Raw genomic sequence first — 19,789 nt, 5'->3', positions numbered from 1 at the left:
ATTATTGAGTTTCTTCACCCCTAGGAAAGTCTGATTGCTTTTTAAAAACTTTAATTTCTTTTACTGTCTCCAAACCTTTATATTCTATGTTGGAATTCAGAATTCACAGAATGTTGATGTAATTTTTATAATTTTTATTATTTTTTTTTTATTTTTTGACATGGAGTCTCGCTCTGTTGCCCAGGCTGGAGTGCAGTGGTGCGCTCTTGGCTCACTGCAAGCTCCGCCTCCTGGGCTCATGCCATTCTCCCGCCTCAGCCTCCTGAGTAGCTGGGACTACAGGCGCCTGCCACCATGCCCGGCTAATTTTTTGTATTTTTAGTAGAGACGGGGTTTCACCGTATTAGCCAGGATGGTCTTGATCTCCTGACCTTGTGATCAGTCCGCCTCGGCCTCCCAAAGTGCTGGAATTACAGGCGTGAGCCACCGTGCCCGGCCAATTTTTATTATTTTTAAATTTTTACTGTTCTGACAGAGCAGGGCTAACTCACAGGCAGCGCACCCTTTTTTTTTTTTTTTTTTTGAGATGGAGTTTCGCTCTTGTTGCCCAGGCTGGAGTACAGTGGCACGATCTCAGCTCACTGCAACCTCTGCCTCCTGGGTTCAAGTGATTCTCCTGCCTCAGCCTCCCGAGTAGTTGGGATTACAGGCATGGGCCACCATGCCCGGTTAATTTTGTATTTTTAGTAGAGACGGGGTATCTCCATGTTGGCCAGGCTGGTCTCGAACTTCTCATCTCAGGTGATCCACCCGCCTCAGCCTCCCAAAGTGTTGGGATTACAGGCATGAACCACCGCGCCTGGCCAGTGCACCCAATTTTTAAAGTGATTATTTAAAAACCCAAATCATAGCTTTGTTTGGAAATTTTAAAAAAATCAAAATACCAAGTCACCTAACTCTCCCCCTTTGAAGCAGGAACAAATCTGCCTAGATTGCACATATCCAAACCAAAGCTCTCTCCCAGCAGACAAAAAGGGCAAACAGCAAACAGCCATTTTTTTTTTTTAATTTGTTCAAATTTGTTGCCCTTTGTTACTATTGACAATGTGCTGCCTTCAAGGCATTTCTAGGCAACCTCCTATGATTTGCTGAGTCCTACAAACTTTGTCTTATTCATTTGTTCCTCAAAGAGACCCCAAAGACAGTCAGAGGAAAAGCTTTTTATTTTTCAATTGGCCCGCTGCTTTCCAAAGGCCACCCCTGGCCATTAGGATCAAAGCACAGAGATTACTTCAGCTGAGGAAACTACTTCTGTGCTAAAAGAAATACTGAGGCACTCACGGCTTCTGGAATTCCCAGAAATTATACTCGCTGAGTGTGATGGCTCCTGCCTGTAGTCCCAGCACTTTGGGTGGCCGAGATAGGAAGATCACCTGGCACCGGGAGTTCAAGACCAACCTAACCAACATAGCAGGATCTGCGTGTCTCCAAATAAACAGCCAGGCATGGTGGCACATACCTCTAATCCTAGCTACTTGGGAGGCTGAGGTGGGAGGATTGCTTGAGCCCAGTTATTAAAATTTACAGTGAGCTATGATCGTGCCACTGCACTCCACCGTGGGTGAGATCCTGTGTCTTAAAAAATTTTTTTTAAACAAATAGGCCAGGAGTGGTGGCTCATGCCTGTAATCCCAGCACTTTGGGAGGCCGAGGTGGGTGAATCACGAGGTCAGGAGTTCAAGACCAGCCTGACCAAGATGGTGAAACCCCATCTCTACTAAAAATACAAATATTAGCCAGGCGCGGTGGCAGGTGCCTGTAATCCCAGCTACCTGGGAGGCTGAGGCAGGAGAATTGCTTGAACCCAGGTGGCAGAGGTTGCAGTTAGCCAAGATCACGCCACTGCACTCCAGCCTGGGCTGGAGAAGAGTGAAACTCTTCTCAAAATAATATTCTCAAAAAATAAATAAATAGAAAGAAAGCAATTACTTTGGTTTCCCCATCTCTGGGCACAGAGCACAACACAAGTTCTTGAACTTCTGTGGCTTTCTACATCTCAAAGGAAATGGTCTAATGAGTTCTAGAGATTCACCTTGGATAAGAGAATGCTTCTATATCTTTTGCTTGATCCATTTGTGTGTGTGTGCGCGTGTGTGTGCGCGTGTGTGCGCGCGCGTGCGCATAAGATATTTGTGTGTGTGTGTGTGTGTGTGCGCGTAAGAAGTAGTATTTCTCTGTTCAGGACAGGGATTATATTAAATACTTTCAGCTTTTACAAATATATGAATTGATTTTCCTACCAATTCTTGAAAAAAAGGATATTTTGCCTTTCACTTTTTAAACTATCTACTGGGAACCTCTCATCATGTCTCAGTGCTGGAACTAGAACCTGGAGAAACTCACTGATATCAGTTAGAACTGTGGAAACGAGGCCGGGCGCGGTAGCTCACGCCTGTAATCCCAGCACTTTGGGAGGCTGAGGCAGATGGATCACGAGGTCAGGAGTTCGAGACCAGCCTGACCAACATGGTGAATCCCTGTCTCTACTAAAAATACAGAAATTAGCCGGGGTGGTGGCATGCACCTGTAATTCCAGCTACTTGGGAGGCTGAGGCAGGAAAATCACTTGAACCCAGGAGGCAGAGGTTGCAGTGAGCCGAGATCATGCCATTGCATTCCAGCCTGTGCAACAAGAGTGAAACTCCATCTCAAAAACAAACAAACAAAAAAGAAAACAGCAGGCGGGGAGCGGTGGCTCATGCCTGTAATCCCAGCACTTTGGGAGGCCGAGGCGGGCGGATCACGAGGCCAGGAGATCAAGACCATCCTGGCTAACACGGTGAAACCTCGTCTCTACTAAAAATACAAAAAAATTAGCCGGGCGTGGTGGCGGGCTCCTGTAGTCCCAGCTACTCGGGAGGCTGAGGCGAGACTCCGTCACAAATAAAAAAAAAAAAAAAAAGAAAACATTGTGGAAATGAGTAAGATGCTCCCTATTTTCAGGATTATCTCATTAGTACCTTGATTCAATTAGGGCATACTGAGTAATGGGCTGTTACAGTGATAGTGGTGGTGAGCAGGGTGCACATGCGTGGACATGCAGAGAAACCCAGGGCACACGAGATTTCAAAGTAACACAGGCTTAGGAAGCAAACGCTGCATGCCTCCTGCAGCTAACTAAGCACAGTGAGGGCTGAGGAGATGGCAGTGAAAAGACCAGAAGAAGCCAGGCATTGCACATGGACGCACTACAGAGGAAGGGACTAGGTCCATTTTGCTCACTGCTGCATTCCTAGACCAATGATAGGGGCTCAATAAAGTTTTTTTGAGTGAAGAGAATAAAATGCAGCATAGACTGCACTCTACTAAGAGGCCACAGAGGAAAGACACTGTCAGAGTTGGTGAATCTGTCATGGAAAAATTTCCTAAATGAATGGCTTTGACTGCAGTTCTAGTGTTATTTTTAATTTTTATCTTGCCCCCCTCCCTTTTCTGACAAATCGCACCGCAGACATCTCTTACTTCTCCTATACCCCTTCCCTCTTTTCCTACAATGTTCTGAAGAAAAGAACTTTTTGAGGATAGATGCTTTGTGCCACATCTCAGAAGTCAACTTTAAGATAATTGCAGCGGAAGCAGCTTTTAATCAACTGACAGGCAGCTTTAAGAAAATTAATGAGGACAAAATCTTAGGAAGGAGTAAATCATTTCTGACAACAAAGCCGTCTGTCTTTTATCCCAATCTCCCCTTGAAGAAATAGTACCCTTCCAGGATACAAAAATAAAATATCATTATTTTTGGTATTTGCCACCCCCAAGTCCAGACAAGATTAAGAAAAGGCTCAGTTTCCTTAGATTTCTAGAGAATACTCTGGATTGAACTAGAATTCTAGGTCACTTTTGGAAATCAAACTTGTAGAATATAGGGAAGTACAGATGATTAGGACTATATTATAAGTTCAATTCAAGGGCAGGGAAGGAGAGAGTCATAATAAAGTTTGTAGATTGAAGAATAAAGCTGGGACAAGTCAAAAGAGCCTATATTTGTGAAGTTATATAAATTCTGGTCAATGCTGACAGCACTGGGCACTCATCCTGACCCAGGATCTAAGCCACAACTATAGTTACCACTAATTTGAGAAATCTGGATCCCAAGTTTTTTCTATGGTTCATTTTAATGAACTTATAATAATAATGATCATCATCAGCAGCAGCAGCAGCAGCAGCAGCAGCAGCCATCATTAGTCTCTGTAAGGATGGATACCCAACGGTATAAAAGAAAGCAAGCAACCTAATGTTTATTTTCAGACATAGTAAGACATAGAGCAAGAACAAAAGCGGAAAGGATCAAGATACATTGACAGGCAAGGTCTAGATGGAATCGCCCTACAGCCCATGGTTCGTTCTTAACTTAGCGTGCAGAGTCATCCGGAAGGCTTGTTAAAACACACATGGCTGGGCCTCGCCCCCAGAGTTTCTGACTCAGCAGATCTCAAGTGGGGCTGAGAATCTGCATTTCTAATAAGTTCCCTAGAGATGCCGATGTGGTCCCCTGGGAGCACACATTGAGAACTGCTGCGCGGTTCAGATTTGGGTGGGAAGTAGGTCTATAAAAAATGGTAACAGGCCAGGAGCGGTGACTCATGCCTGTAATCCCAGCACTTTGGGAGGCAGAGGCGGGCAGATCACCTGAGGTCAGGAGTTCGAGACCAGCCTGGTCAATATAGTGAAACCCTGTCTCTACTAAAAATACAAAAATTAGCCAGGAGTGGTGGCGAGCGCCTGTAGACCCAGCTAATCAGGAGGCTGAGGCAGGAGAATCACTTGAACCCAGGTGGCGGAGGCTGCAGTGAGCCAAGGTTGTGCCACTGCACTCCTGCCTGGGCGACAGAGGGAGACTCCATCTCAAAAAAACAAAAAAACAAAAAACAAAAACAAAAAAAAACCAAAGTAACAAATCTGCTTTCCTTCCCTGCTGCCTGGGACCTGTTTAGGGTGAGGGGGAGGCATATTGCTAGCACTCTAGAGGGAGAAGGGGTATAAAGGGACAGTCCACTACTGACCAGCAAAACTCTTAGGTCAAGAAAGGAAGAAAGAAGAAGGGGAATGGGGAGGGGAAGAGGAGGAGAGGGAGAGAGATGGATACTTTCTTTTCAATGTGTCCTACGAACTATTGATTTGTCTGCATAACACTCACTCAACCCTTGGCTACAGTTTTACCACACAGCCACAAAGAAAAAGCTTTCAATAAAATTGACCCTTAGGTATTGGAGGCTTTCCCTTAAAGACCACAATACTGTTCCATGGAGAAGGGGGAGCTAAACTGCATTCTATCCCAGAGCTTCCTCCTCAACCCAAGTCAAATGAAGGTGTCCTTAGTCATCCCTTCTGCCAATAAAATGACCCGAGAGAAAAGCAAACTACTCCCGGTGAGATTCAAGTTCCTAGTGCCTCTAGGATCTGCAGCGATTAGGCAATGAGGATCTTTTTCACTTCCTACTAAACCACTTATGTGCCTACATCCCCACTTATTGGGAGGTGGGGGTGGTCCATGTTAATTCCAGTGTTGAAAGCACTAATTCTTATTCTTGCTTTCTAGCTCAAAATGCCCTAGCTTCGCCCTCATGTCCCTGAACCTCCCTGCCCAGTTGCAGGCTTCTGCCCCTATTCCTAAGTAACACAGCACTTACTGAGATACAAACTAAAGGAAGAATGTGGTATATGACTCTTTCTGGTTTCATTAGTAATTTTGTATTTTTGTTATTATGCTTTCACTTGGTTACAACCAAAGTTGTTATACTGTGCAAGTTGCCACTATTTTAGAAAATTAATTGCAGTTCTCTGTTACAATATTGTGCCTGGTTCCAATTATAAAATGAAAGCCGAGAGGAAACACAGGCAGCTTAGTGTTTTGAGAATTCAGCAAAACTTCAGCTCAGCAGTCTCTAAAAGCTTAACCTAAAAAAACAAAACTTAACAAAAAGCCCTCTCTGGCTCAAGTAGAAGGGAATCAGACAGAAAATAAGATTCTGAGTCACAGAGAGTAGCATATCCAGTCCGGAGGAATCGCAAATGGACAGTGGGAAGGCAGAGAGAAAATATGTGCCCAGTCTTACTTTCCTGACTTAACCATCATTAAAACCGGGAGGACTAACACGATAAACAGAGAAGGGAAAGATCAAAAGGACCCTAGATCCTAGAAATAAGGACAAAAATTAAAATGATTCAACATAAAGAAAAGACTCCAGCTATTCAAGGGAGAAACCTGGAAAGCAGCAACAGCCGAGAAAAGATGGGAGGTGAGGCGCAGACAGCCAAAAAGCTGAGTTTGGTAGGAAACAGAAGACAAACACCACTGTGCCCGCAACATAATTAGCAAAGAATCAAAGCACCATGCGCAAAACCACAATGGCAAGTAGACCTGAGACTGACTCTGCTTTGCTGAGGAGGCTGAGGGCAGACACCTAAAATGAAGAAATCTTGTTTTAAAAATACTAATCCTGGGCCCCTCTGACTCCCATTCTTATTCTGATTTTAGGTCTGACATGGATCTGTATTTTAATAAGGACCTATGTAGTTCTAATGTAAGTTGTCCAAGAACCACAGTTTGAGAAGCACTGATCCAGAAGTCTGAAGAACTGCTTAGAGTAAGTGCATCAAGGCTAATAGCAATTAGCAATTCATTTTCAGAAGAGTTTTCATATGGGATTGTGTCAGAGATCATCTCTTGGGGAGAGATGTCACTTAGTGCCATCTTAAAATAAATCAATGTTCTGGAGGATGTTCTCCTGGGAATGTCTGTTGGCCCAACACATTTGCCTCTCTGAACATTACCACAGTGAATTCCAAGAGGTAACACCAGACAGAAGGGGAATTCTGGGTAGCAAAGCTCTAGGACAGGCCCATTACTCACTAAAGCATTCCTTTATGGTCAGAGCTTGACATCAGAGATGGAGACACCCACCTATACTTACCTGTGCAAAGAGGGAGATGCTGTATTGTCCCATTAAACCCTTGCTCCCTGTTCTCAGACAAAAATTCACTTCTTGCCTTAAACGGTGATACAGCACAGCTATCCAAAAAAGCTGGTGTCTTCCCTTCCACCAATCACTGAATTCAGGGACATTTGCTGAGTGATCTGGTGCCTTTGGACGTAAGGGGCAACCAAGACCTGGAAAACCAGAAACCTTTCTGTAGCATGGGGGTTTAAAGTCAGACTGGGTGGACACTTGGTTGACCTAAACCTTGTTGAGATGCCTTGATCCTGTCTCTTGGGTGACAGGAACACTTCCCAAATGGGAACTTTCTAGGTACTTCAGCTCCCTTTCTCAGTGCTTGGTGGCAGATGGTACCTACTGAGAATCAAAAAAGGTTCACCGGGCAGCCTGGCAGTAGTAGTAGCTCCAGTCACCAAGCATGCAGCTGCTGGCTTAGCTGCCTTGAGCCCTTTGGCAGGACAGCCAGGGGCTGACTGGATTACCACATCTCCTCAGCAGAGTTCTTTAACCACATTCCTTGAGCTGCCAGCCCCATACGTGACAACAGATCCCATCACCTTGGCTTCTGCTTTGTAACTGTTTGTCTTCAGCCAGATGTTTCTGGCTACTATGGAAAAGTGGAACTGTGCTAGGATGGAGGACTGGCAAGCTGTGTGCAGGAGCTGGGCAAAAGCCCTGGCTTACGAAAGAGGCTAGAGAGGTCTGTCAGAGCTACCAAAATCAGATTCTGTCTCTTAATGATTATAAACAATTATTCCACAATTAGGCCGGAAGGGTTAGAAGAGCAGCTGTTGGGACTGGGATTCCAGGTGGTGAAAAGCAGAGACCAGGTGCTTTTACCAGCCAAGTCTGCTTAAGAGAAGCAAAAGAAGAATATTTAAATGAAAACTCAACTTCCATCCTCAAATATCTAGATAAGAAAATAGACTTGATGAACATCCCACAATGACATCTCCTATTCACCCAATGTCAAATATTTCCAGCCATATGGAATTCAAGATCAGAACTTTCTTGTCATTGTGATATCAAGAGCAGAGAATGACTTGTTTTCCTTTCAGAAGCTTGGTGGGACATGACGTTATGTTACCCATCATTGGTTCTGCTAGTTACCACCTAGAAATGATAAGGAGGATGCTTTATTTTTATTTATTTATTTTTTTGAGATTCTCTTTCATTCATTCATTCATTCACTTTCTACTAAGTGTCAGGTTCCGCATGAAGTTCTTGGACTTCATAAAGATAAAACAGACACAGTCTCTATTCTCAAGGAGCTCACAGCCCAGGAGAGGAGAGTGACATGGAAACAAATAACTGCAGTTTGGTGTGACAAGTACTGACATGAGAATGTGTAAGAGGTACAATGATAGCACAAGGAACGAGTGATCAATTCTATTAAGATGGATGCCACAGAAAGTAAAAAGCTTGCAGGTAGCTGGAGATAGGGGACAGGAGGGTATTCCAAGTAAAGGTACCCTGACAAGAAGGCACTTTGACAAATTCAAGAAGCTTGGAAAGTGGCTCAGTGTAGTTGGACAGAAGATATCTGTAGGAGACAGGAGGGAGAAGAGGCTGGAGAGGAAAGGACCACACCAGGCCACCCACTTTCTATCACTTTGTATATAATGGGTGCTATCTCTAGTTTTTTTATTTAAAACAAATGCTTCCCATTCCAGATATTCAACAACCATCTACATGCACAGCACTAAATGAGGGACCTGAGGGATATCCCTCTAAGGAGCTCACACTGAACCAAATTGGGTGGATTAAACACATACACTACACAGCTAAAGAAGACAAAAAATGGACCAACAAGTACGTCCAACTATAAATGGTACAGACTGCACAAAGTACTAAGGAAATTCACAGGTTCTTGGCTTCTGACAAAGCTTAAATACTATCTAATTAGAGAACTGTTCAAATGCTTGAATCCCCTTGACAAAACCCTGGCTAAATGAGCACCTATGGGACGTGGGATGCTCACTCAGGCACATTAGTCTGGCTGAGGCCAAAAAGCCACGAACCACAAGATGCCCAGAAGGCTTTTATGGCAATATAAGAGAGATGTGCCTTAGACAAGAGAGGGTCCTAGACAGGACCTTTTCTCCACTGGTGAAATGAATGGGATGATTAAGAATACAGCAACTGCCTAAAGTCTTCATCTTCCATCGTAATTATAACCCACAGAAAAAAAACATTTCATGGCATACTATTACTTTTTACAGCTTGTTTCCTCACACACACACACAAAAAGCTTTAAAAATAAGCATTTCATTGGGTCCTTTATGCATCTCCAGATTAAAAGTTTCATGTAGAAGCAAGGAAGTATTCAGTTTATCTGAAGATACTTGCAGGCCTCTGGGGAATGCAGCACATATTCTAGGGTGTGAGGAAGGGCCTTTGATAGTCCAGAGCTTCCACAAATGAAGCCTGCTGGTCACGGATGGGCTTGACTACAGCCCTTCCTTACTCCTTATGACTGTGTGATAGCTCTGGTCCTGGCTGGGAGGTCACACCACTGTCCCCTCATTACCCTTCCAAGCCTAGGGGAGCTGCCATACAGTGAAGGCACAAGCAATGGCACTCACCCTCATAGAGGTCTCTCCACCATGGGCCTGTTGCAGCCTGAAGACCTGGGCCACCATGTGCTCTGTGGAGGGGTGCAGCAGGATCCTTCGTGAGGCCAAACCCACCATTACATATCTGCCCATTGGGGAAAGGCTCACCGAAATGGCATTGGGACCTGAGGGCCAACAAAACAGAGAGATATTTCCTAGGCTTCTGGCCATTCCAAAGAAGCAACTTTCACTCTTACTCTTCTCTTTTTCTCTAATCTTCATATTCATTTGCTCATCCTGGTGTTATCTCATAGGACTGTAGTGAGGAGTATGATCAGAAGGCATATACATACTGAGTATAGTGTTTGACATATAGAAAGCACCTAATAAGGCTGAATGCAGTGGCTCATGCCTGTAATCCCAGCACTTTGGGAGGCCGAGGTGGGGGGATCACCTGAGGTCGGGAGTTTGAGACCAGCCTGACCAACATGGAGAAACCCCATCTCTACTAAAAATACAAAGTTAGCCAGGCGTGGTTGCGCATGCCTGTAATCCTAGCTACTCGGGAGGCTGAGGCAGGAGAATTGCTTGAACCCGGGAGATGGAGGTTGCGGTAAGCTGAGATCATGCCATTACATTCTTCCAGCCTGGGCAACAAGAGTGAAACTCCGTCTCAAAAAAAAAAAGAAAGTACTTAATAAATGCTAACCGTTGTTATCAACATTTTTAAAAATTGTTAACATCCTGTAATTACTATTTTGAAACCCACTTTTTTCATTTAATACATTATGAACACTGTTCTGTAAGAGCATTTTAAGGGCCAATGGAGCAGTTCTATCACTGCACCATCATTTGTTTAGTCAACTCTTAAAAAAAACAAAAAACAAAAAACACTTAAATTCAACTCAAGGTGACACCAGCAAAACAAAACACCCACCCCACCCCCCCGCAAAACAAACAAAAACAAAAAAAAAACAGCCTCAAGGCAACAACCAGACATTTTTCTGTATGGTAACACTGCTGTGAACACCCTTGTATGTAAATCTTTGTATAGTTTTCTGATTATTTCCTTAAAAGCTGGATTGCCAAAGAACTGACACATTTTGGGAGGTTTTAAATACACAATGCCAAACTGTCTTGCAGTGCATGTGTGTGCTACAACCACCTCCTCCCTTATTCCTGGCCGTCTTAACAGGGGCATGCGGTAGGACTCTAATGCTGAGATGCTTCTGCAATGTTACTAGCCAGCACTCCTGCAAAGCAATCTTTCTCTGGCCTGTGCCCCAGTGAAGGTGGGGGCAGTATGTGACCATTACTCCCACCCAAGCCGTGCCTCACCTAGCAATGACCATGCCAAGGCACCAGGGTCCCTCTGTCATTAGGTTGGGCTTCCTATCCCTTACCAAATCGCTTGGTGTAGAGCATTTCGCCCAGGTTATGGGGGGCCAGGGAGTACACTGCCAGGATGCCTTCATCGGGAAAGCCCCTCTGGCTGCTGGGGATGAAAGCTGCCAGGAGCTGGCCATCTGCAGAAATGTCACAGCTGGCATCATTGTAGATCTTGCAGTTCTGCACCAGCACATTCACGGAAGCTGCATCAGACAAAGAAAGAAAAGAGGATAAAAAACTTTGGAGTTGATACTGTAAAAATTCTGGGGCCAAGAAACTTTAGGGACTTCCTAAGGGCCTGAACCTTGTCTAGAAATGTTAAAGAACACCTTCTCATTTAAACTAAAATGTCAAATGAACAAAACACAGGAGGCAAGAAAAGTATGTCTCTTCTCCCACCTTAGCAGGAAACTACAGGATAGTCAACACCACCACAACCACCTGCTGAGTCTTAGTTCACATTTAGGAAATACTGCTTGAGAGATTAGATAAGGAAAAAGTTATTAAAAATTATTCCTAGAGATCCATTTAACAGCTGTTACTGTCCCAGAGATCAAAACTAAGATAAATGAAAATGCAAACCCGCTGGTTCCAAGAAAAAGGTGATACAGGTAGAGCTTTCTTGGGGCAGGAATCCTATTCAACACCTGTTATGTGACCTTGGAGAAGAAAGTCATTTCATAAATTTGTATCTTACTTTCTCATTTAAGAGAAAGAGAACTGGAACATCTAGAGACCAGTTTTCTGGAACAGCTCCTTGCTAATACTAATCTCTAATTCTACCAAGAGATGAAACAGAACAAAACCCAGCTGCGGCTGGATGGCCAGGGCTCTTTTCATTTCCCACTATGCTCTATGCCAATGTCCATGGCAGCCCTAGTCTGCACTTAGCAGTTCCTGAGAACAATCTGCAGGGTCAGGCAGGCAGCAGGCTCAGCCTGGTAAGGTGGCAAGATCTGAGGGTGGATGAATGTCTGTTGGTGAGAAGCATCCACTCCACACAACAGGACCGATGAGATGTTAACTGGCACTGTGCCTATAGGCCTTGTTTCGGTTTTCATTTGAATCCCTCTCTGAGTCCCACTGTGTGATTCCCTGCCAGGAAGAAGTGGCTTACCCTTGATGTGAGCACAGAACAAGAGTGCCCACATCATGGGCCCAGGCAGAACAGCATAACACATTCAAACAGACCAAGCTCATCAGGGCTTTGTCTCATTTAAATATACCTCAAGCAAAAAAACTTTTTACTGTTTCTCTTATTTGAAGATGTCCACTGTCAGAGGCACTGTGGTGATTTTTTAAAAGCCAAGCTCAGCTGCCCTCGCCAGAGTCAAGGTGATCTACTGCAGTAATCCAAAAAAAGTCAAGGGCAAGTTTCCCTAGGAAATTACCTCAAGGAAAACAAAACAAGGAATTGCTCTTTCAGAGGCCCCCAGGCTTATGCGATCTGATACTTAAGAGTGATTGGTGAAACTCTATTTGTTCTCCTTTCCCTGTGTGTTGCTAATGAGATGACAGTGTATATCAAAAAAGGCAGCAGAACACATTGATTAGGCTATTGTGCCAACTCGGGGGCTGACACCTACAGCAACATTATGCATAAAACCGAAGAGGGACCACAAGGATCGTTCTGTTTGCTAACTAATAAAATAATGATATCCAAATACTCACTGCTATCACCATTAGGCCTTTCTACTGCTCAACTCCCAACCCACCATCTGGTCTAGCCTGTAAGGCTACATTTATCTAGTTAGCACTGGGACCGTCTGCTACTTACTACTCAGGGTCCCAAGCCCTTTGCCAAAACAAAAACAAAAACAAAAAAAACATGGCAATATCTCTCTCCTTTTCTGGATCAACACATGAATCCAGCTGGGGATATAGAACCAAAGGAAGTAGGAGAAGTTTCAGAAGTGAGACCATCTTGGTTTTCTAACTCTGAGGCTGACAATGCTCAGAAAAATAAAAAGAAACTAACAATTTACACTCTAACTACCAAAAGCAGGGAGAGAAAGAAAATAAAGAAATCATAAATATTAAGTAGTACATGAACCTAAATAGGAAAGGAGATGGGACTCTATGGGCTTTAAGACAGCTTTGAACAGTTACCATTTTATCTACATTTAATGTCGCGAAAATGTCTGTTGGGTATATTATCAAAATAGACTTTCCTATCTTGCTGTTACATAGATCCAGCTCGTGTGTTAACGTTTATTTTGGTCAAACATCTAGAAGGCTATAGTAACCCTCAAAACTCATCACCAACACACAAAAAAGCATTTAACTGCTTACGGAGACAAGGGGTGCAGAGGAGAGTACAAGTAAGGTTTTCCTTCTTCTGGAAAGCTTGGCTCTAAAACCCCTTAAAAACTGGGCATATGGACAAAAAGCATTCCGTCAGCCTCAAATCCAGGCCACTGTGCTTGCGTTTGAATTACATGATGATGATTCCAAGTCAATAGCTGTCTCCCAAATTCTGCCCTCTCCCCTGACTCCACCCAACTTCATAACTCTTCCTGGCTACTGCAATGAGCTCACAGAGATACGCAAAGGACAAACGAAAAGAGAATGCTGAAAATTGTAACAGCTTCTCCGGTAGCATATTCAGTTTCAGAAATTTTGCAGCTCATGATCTGGGGTTTCACTTCTACCCTAATGGGATGTGGTAGGCATAGAGTGATTTGATAGCTCCATTGCACTGGGTTCTGTTTACAATTTCATTCTCACATTTGCTGTTTGTTGTCTATTAATTTCACATGTGGAAAAGGAAATGTTCAGTTACAATAAGTGTCACTGCTTCCATTCACTTGTGCAGCTTCCTCTGGTAAGGCTGAAATTTTGATGAGTTAATTCATACAGGAAGAGATTTCTTGGATCTCAATTACTTGTTTATTTAGGCCACAGGAAAGTAATGTACTAATGATAAAGAACAACTAACTCATCCTTTTTGGATTCAACAATAACATAAGGTAGAGAGAAAAGGGAGAAGTGAAATATAGCCGAAGACACCGGCTATAGCTTACACACCATTAGAAGTATTTGTGGTGCTCCATACCTTGTGTGACCCCAGCAGTACACAAACTTTAACACGTATCAAAATCATCAGAAGGGCGTATTAAAACACAGAATGCTGGGATGGGGCCTGAGAATTTGCATTTCTAACAAATTCCCAGGTGTCTCTGATGTTGCGGGACTGGGACTACACCCGAGAAATGCTACCTCGTCAAATAATCTTTAGTCTTGGAGATGTATCTCCAACAACTGGCTTTCACTTAAAGGCAAAACACATATTGGAAAAAATCATGGGGTATTTAGCTGGGCAGAGAAGAATGGAAATAAAGATTAGGACAGAAAGGATTTTCAAATCAAAACTGCTCAAGAACTTCAGGGGGCAGCTCCGGAGGGAGAAAAAACAATGCAGGAGACAGCAGGAAGCCATGTTCCAGACTCTGCAATGTAATCTCCTCCCAATTAGAAATGATTTCCAAGTGAAAATGCCCTAGCAGGGAATGGGAGGGGTTAGAAATACTGATGCCTGGAGGAGCAGATGGCTCTGCCTTCCTATCAGCTCCATAAATTATAAACAAACACCTTGTACAAAGATCGATTTGTAGCCTATTGCTGGCTGGCCAGATGAGGCCATGGGAGCGATGAGCAGTTGCAGTGCTTTTGCAAATGCATTAGATACCGATTTGGAAAACCCAAGGGGGGTTAAATCAGCAGAAAAATTTCCTCTTGGCTATCTCTGAGCCCCTTGGATTTCAGAATAAGGCCTGTACAGAACTCCAGATGACCCATAAACACTCCCTCAAGGCACTATATCCCATGTGGTATCGCCTGCCCCACACCACTCATCCGCCGGGTTTCTTAAGGCCTATTCTGACAGGACAGCCTAGTGCCCAATTCCATTCACCCAGTAAGAGTTCACTCTTAAAAATCACAGTGAATCTAATGTGCCACTTTTTTCAGGAAAGCAATTTCAAAATTATTTATGCACGAGGCCTTATTCATAAACTTCTAAACACTAATCTCAAATCTCAAGTGAGAGAAGCAGGTGGCAAGATCTTCAGCCTAACTCCAGGAAAAGGTTAAATGCAATTCACATAAATCAACTTGGTGGTTGCTGAACGCATCAGTAAAACACAGAATCAGGCTGGGCTCACACCTGTAATCCCAGTACTACCGGAGGCCAAGGCAGGATAATCACTTGAGGTCAGGAGCTCGAGACCAGCCTGGGCAACACAGCAAGATCTCATCTCTATAAAAAAAATTTTAAAAATCAGCCAGATATGGTGGCATGTGCCTGTAGGCCGAGTTACTTGGAAGGCTGAGGCAGGAGGATCATTTGAGCTCAGGAGTTTGAGGTCATAGTGAGATATGATCGCACCATTGTACTCCAGCCTGGGCAACAGAGCGAGACCCTGTGTCTAAAAATAATAATAAGTAAAATAAAACATAAAACCTCAAAGATTAAACTCACGTGGAACTTTCAAATGAATAATCAGACAGATCACTAGAACAGAACAGAGAGTCCAGAAATATATCTAAATACAGAAAAGAAATTAATAGTATGATGAAGATGACATCCCAAATAAATGGAGACAAATGGATTATTAATTAGTTGGGACAAGTGAGTAGCCATATGGGGGAGAAATTGGATCATACTTTGATTATTTGGGACTAAATTTCCTAGTGAATCAAAGACTTAACTATTAAAAAACTAAAATATAAAAGTTCTAAATGATCTCCCTAATGATGACACAAAACCAAGGAACCATAAAAGGAAAGTTGTATAATTTTGACTCCTTAAAATAAGTTCTATGACAAAAATAACCTTCAGCAAAGTCAAAACTCGAATGACAAGTAGGAAACTCCTATTATAAGTTAATTTTCTGATTTATAAAGAATTCCTGTAAAACTGCTAAGGAAAAGACCAGTAACACAACAGAAAAATTGGTAAAGCACATGGACAGGTCAAGAGAAGGGAACACAAATGGCTGTGTATATGAAGAGGCATGCAATCTTGTTTGTAACATAAAAAATACAAACTTAAAATGCCCACATACTACTTTTTTTTTTTTTCACATATCAGATTTGCAAATATCCAAAAATTTGATAGTACATTCTATCAGCAAGAGTTTATGAAATCAGGCACTCTCATGAACTCCAAGTAGAATAATAATTTGGCACGAGCTGTATAGAGTGTGGTATGGCAATAACTACACACTCTTCCCCCCCTGCAATTCCATTTCTAGAAATGTATCCTAGAGATATACCTGCCCATGTGCAAAATGATAAACTGCAGCACAGTTTGTAGAGTAAAAGATTGAAAATGACCTAAAGGTCCTTTAATAGTAGACTAGTTAGAAAATTATGGTACATTCATACAATGGAATACTAGGCAGTCATAAAAAAGAACAAATAAGCTCTTTATATACTGACATGAAAAAGAACACTGAGCTATACTGTAAAGAAAAAGTGCAGAAAGTACAGACGAGTACATACAGCATGCTATCATTTGGGTTAAACAAAAGGCAGAAAAACAAATTTGCATTTGCTTGTATATACATATAATATTTCTGAAAAGATACATAAGGAACTGCTAACAGTGGTTACATGTGAGGAGGAGTGGTAGGATTGGGAGGCTTCTTACTCTATTAATCTTTTATATTTTTTAAATTTTTGAACAGTAATATCAATTTCAGATGACAATTAAAGAAACAAAGTGACAAAATAACAAAACAAAATAATTTTAAATAAATTATGGCCAACTTTAAATAAATTATGCAACAGAAAGCTAGAAATGAAGAAGCAAACTTCATTTTCAATAAGGGAAAAGGTGGATTGTGGTTAATTTCCAGCAGAGTTAAAGAATGAATTACTGGACATGTGGCCTATAAGCACTTAGAAATGGATGGTTGCTGCTGAAGTTTCATTGAGACAGGACATGAAAAATTAAACTGATTTTCCTTGTCCAATAAAGATACCAAGACTGGCATATCAGGAAATGCCACAGACAGAGAATATCTTCATTATTTTAAGGCAACTGGCAAAGTCTTATAATATCATACAGACAAGATAGAAAAATGTCAGCCTCAGATATGAACGACCAAGCCCAGAGTGCTAATTCATAAACCAAAATCAACACAGAGGAAGTACACAGTAACGTACTACAAGGCTTGGTGCAATGCCCTGCCTGATTCACTACTTTTTGCTAACAATCTGAAAGAAGACAGAAAAGCATGTTTATTGAATTAGTAGACAATGGAATATTGAGAAAGAAGGACTAAAACAAAGTTCAAATAGATGATGAGAGGCAGGAAAAAGAAACTACAGTTGACAGAAAAAATTGAATAGAAACAAATACAAATCTGTTTTCGTTATTAAAAGATAAGCTGGGCTCATGCCTGTAATCCCAGCACTTTGGGAGGCCAAGGTGGGTGGATCGCCTGAGGTCAGGAGTTCGAGACCAGCCTGGCCAATATGGCGAAACCCCGTCTCTACTAAAAATACAAAAATTAGCTGGGTGTGGCAGCGTGTGCCTGTAGTCCCAGTTACTTGGGAGGCTGAGGCAGGAGAATCGCTTGAACCTGGGAGCACGGAGATTGCAGCGAGCCGAGATCACTCGACTACACTCCAGCCTGGTGACAGAGCAAGATTCTGTTTCAGAAAAAAAAAGATCAAGCTGTACAAGTACAGGAAGGTTGAGTCTTGGTTTATTAACAATTATCAAGAAATTTTAAGTGACTAAAAATTCAAGAGTGGCTTCTGAAAAAACTGCTGAAACCATAAGGTAAGCTAATAGTGTCTGAAGCACCACTGTACTATGTATTCGACAGCTCACATCTAGAGTTTTCTATTCTTTTCTGCCCTCCTCCACTGAAAGTTAAAAGGAAAGAGGAGCAGAACTGTCAAGGATTTGGAAATCAGTGAAAGGAATCTAAGGAGGTTTGACCTTTCAACAAAGATTTAATGGAAAATGGCAGCTTAGTTTAAATAGTCAGAGGACTGTCACTTGAAAGAAGCATTATGAGATTTATACTATGGAAGTTCAGAGACAGAAGTAGGACCAATGGGAGAAACTGACAAGGGAAATGGTGGCTTATTGAAAAAAAAAAACAAAAAAAAAACAAACCTTTTTTTTTTTTTTTGAGAGGGTCTTGCTTTGTTGCCAAGGCTGGAGTGCAGTGGTGTGATCTTGGCTCACAGCAGCCTCGACCTCCTGGGCTCAGGTGATCCTCCCACCTCAGCCTTCCAAGTAGCTGGGACTATAGGTGTACGCCACCATGCTCAATTAATTGTGTGTTTTTTTTGGAGATAGGGTGTCACTCTGTCACTCAGACTGGAGTGTAGGGATGTGATCTTGGCTCACTGCAACCTCTGCCACACAGGTTCGAGCAATTCTTGTGCCTCAGCCACCCGAGTAGCTGGGAAAACAGGCATGCGCCACCACACTCAGCTAATTTTTGTATTTTTAGTAGAGACGAGGTTTTATCATGTTGGCCAGGCTGGTCTTGAACTCCTGGGATCACATGATCCTCCCAACTCAGCCTCCTAAAGTGCTGAGATTACAGGTGTGAGCTGCTACACCTGGCCGAAAGAATATTTTAACACAAATCTAGCAGTGATGGTCAGGCCACCTTGTCAGTGTGGTCTATCATCAGAAGCAGTCAAGCAGAGGCTGGACCATCACTCTCAGAAATGTGCGAGAGAGAGCCCTTCACGAGGTAGAAAGTGAAATGAGAGGTTTAAAATGTGATTCCAATAGAACAACTGGGATGTGGACTGCAGACTTCACTAGAAGCAAGGAAACTGAAACAGTCATGTTTGTAAATCAGATATCAACCATACCATTGAGATGAATAAAGATATGAAGACTGGCATATCAGGAAATGCCACAGACATAGAATATCTTCATTATTTTAAGGCAACTGGCAAAGTCTTATAATATCACACAGACAAGATAGAAAAATGTCAGCTTCAGATATGAACAACTAAGCCCTATGGGATTATAGGTGCATGCCACCATGCCTAGCTAATTTTTGTATTTTTAGTAGAGACAGGGTTTTACCATGTTGGCCAGGCTGGTCTTGAACTCCTGACCTCAAGTGATCCGCCTGCCTTGGCCTCCCAAAGTGCTGGGATTACAGGCATGACCCACCGCGCCCAGCCTGTAACTCTCAATTAAGCAATTCAGCAAACATGTCTTGCACCCAACCTCAGCAGCAAACAATGTAAGGTACTGAAGTAGACACAAAAACAAAGATTTCTCTGCTCTGAAGAGTTTGCGGACTAGTAGTTCACTGGCCAAAACCTAAAGTTTAGGTGGAACTGAAAAGAAGAGAAAGAGAAGGGAGTGTAGGATCCGAGAGCTAAACCTTGTGACCCTTTAGGAAAGACTACAGTGATGTTAATTAAACTCGATTAATCCAGATCTTAATAGACTTAAGTGTACGGTATGGTTGATATCTGGTTAATGGACCTGAAAAGAAAAGTTACAGAAGAGGTGCAGAAATGGCATGTAGACAACAACTGCTCAATAGGATGACGAAAAACCCAGTGCTCCATGAATTTTTGAGTTCTGGCTCACCAGCAAATATAACCCTTCCACTGATACCCCCATTTGACATTGACTTACCATTACTGATTTCAGGGAGGTCAAACTTGGTGAAGTCCCACCACTGGAGCCGGTAGGTAGTATTGGCAATGTTACTGGCCACAGCAGACTGTCCATCACCGATCACTGCCCCTTATGAGGAAGAAGTCAAAGACAGCACATTATATTATTTATCCACGTTTCCACTGCAAAACATAAAACAATACTGGGATTAGTAGCGGGGAGAGAAGAGGAAAAACTAGACTATGGCTAAAGAAAGCTAATGAGTCCCATCTGGCAAGTCTTTGTCT

The 19,789-nt window shown here is 42.7% G+C and overlaps 1 protein-coding gene across 15 annotated transcripts in view; it reads right to left on the bottom strand.

Annotated features, from left to right (window-relative positions):
* The window catches only part of AMBRA1 (autophagy and beclin 1 regulator 1), a 201,555-nt gene that overhangs the window by 26,102 nt on the left and 155,664 nt on the right, over positions 1-19,789 (bottom strand). For all 15 annotated transcript variants that reach the window (XM_054524385.1, XM_024255435.2, XM_024255436.3 and 12 more), the window contains 3 exons: positions 19,521-19,631; positions 10,897-11,085; positions 9,524-9,678 (listed from right to left, as the gene is read on the bottom strand). In XM_054524385.1, coding sequence (XP_054380360.1) covers positions 9,524-9,678; positions 10,897-11,085; positions 19,521-19,631 — 455 coding nt within the window. The remainder of the gene's footprint in view (positions 1-9,523; positions 9,679-10,896; positions 11,086-19,520; positions 19,632-19,789) is intronic.

This window comes from Pongo abelii, chromosome 9 (assembly GCF_028885655.2).
Source record: "Pongo abelii isolate AG06213 chromosome 9, NHGRI_mPonAbe1-v2.0_pri, whole genome shotgun sequence".
Classification (NCBI taxonomy): Eukaryota; Metazoa; Chordata; class Mammalia; order Primates; family Hominidae; genus Pongo; species Pongo abelii.
Note: the sequence above shows the minus strand (reverse complement) of the source record. Positions and strands in the feature narration are given on the sequence as shown.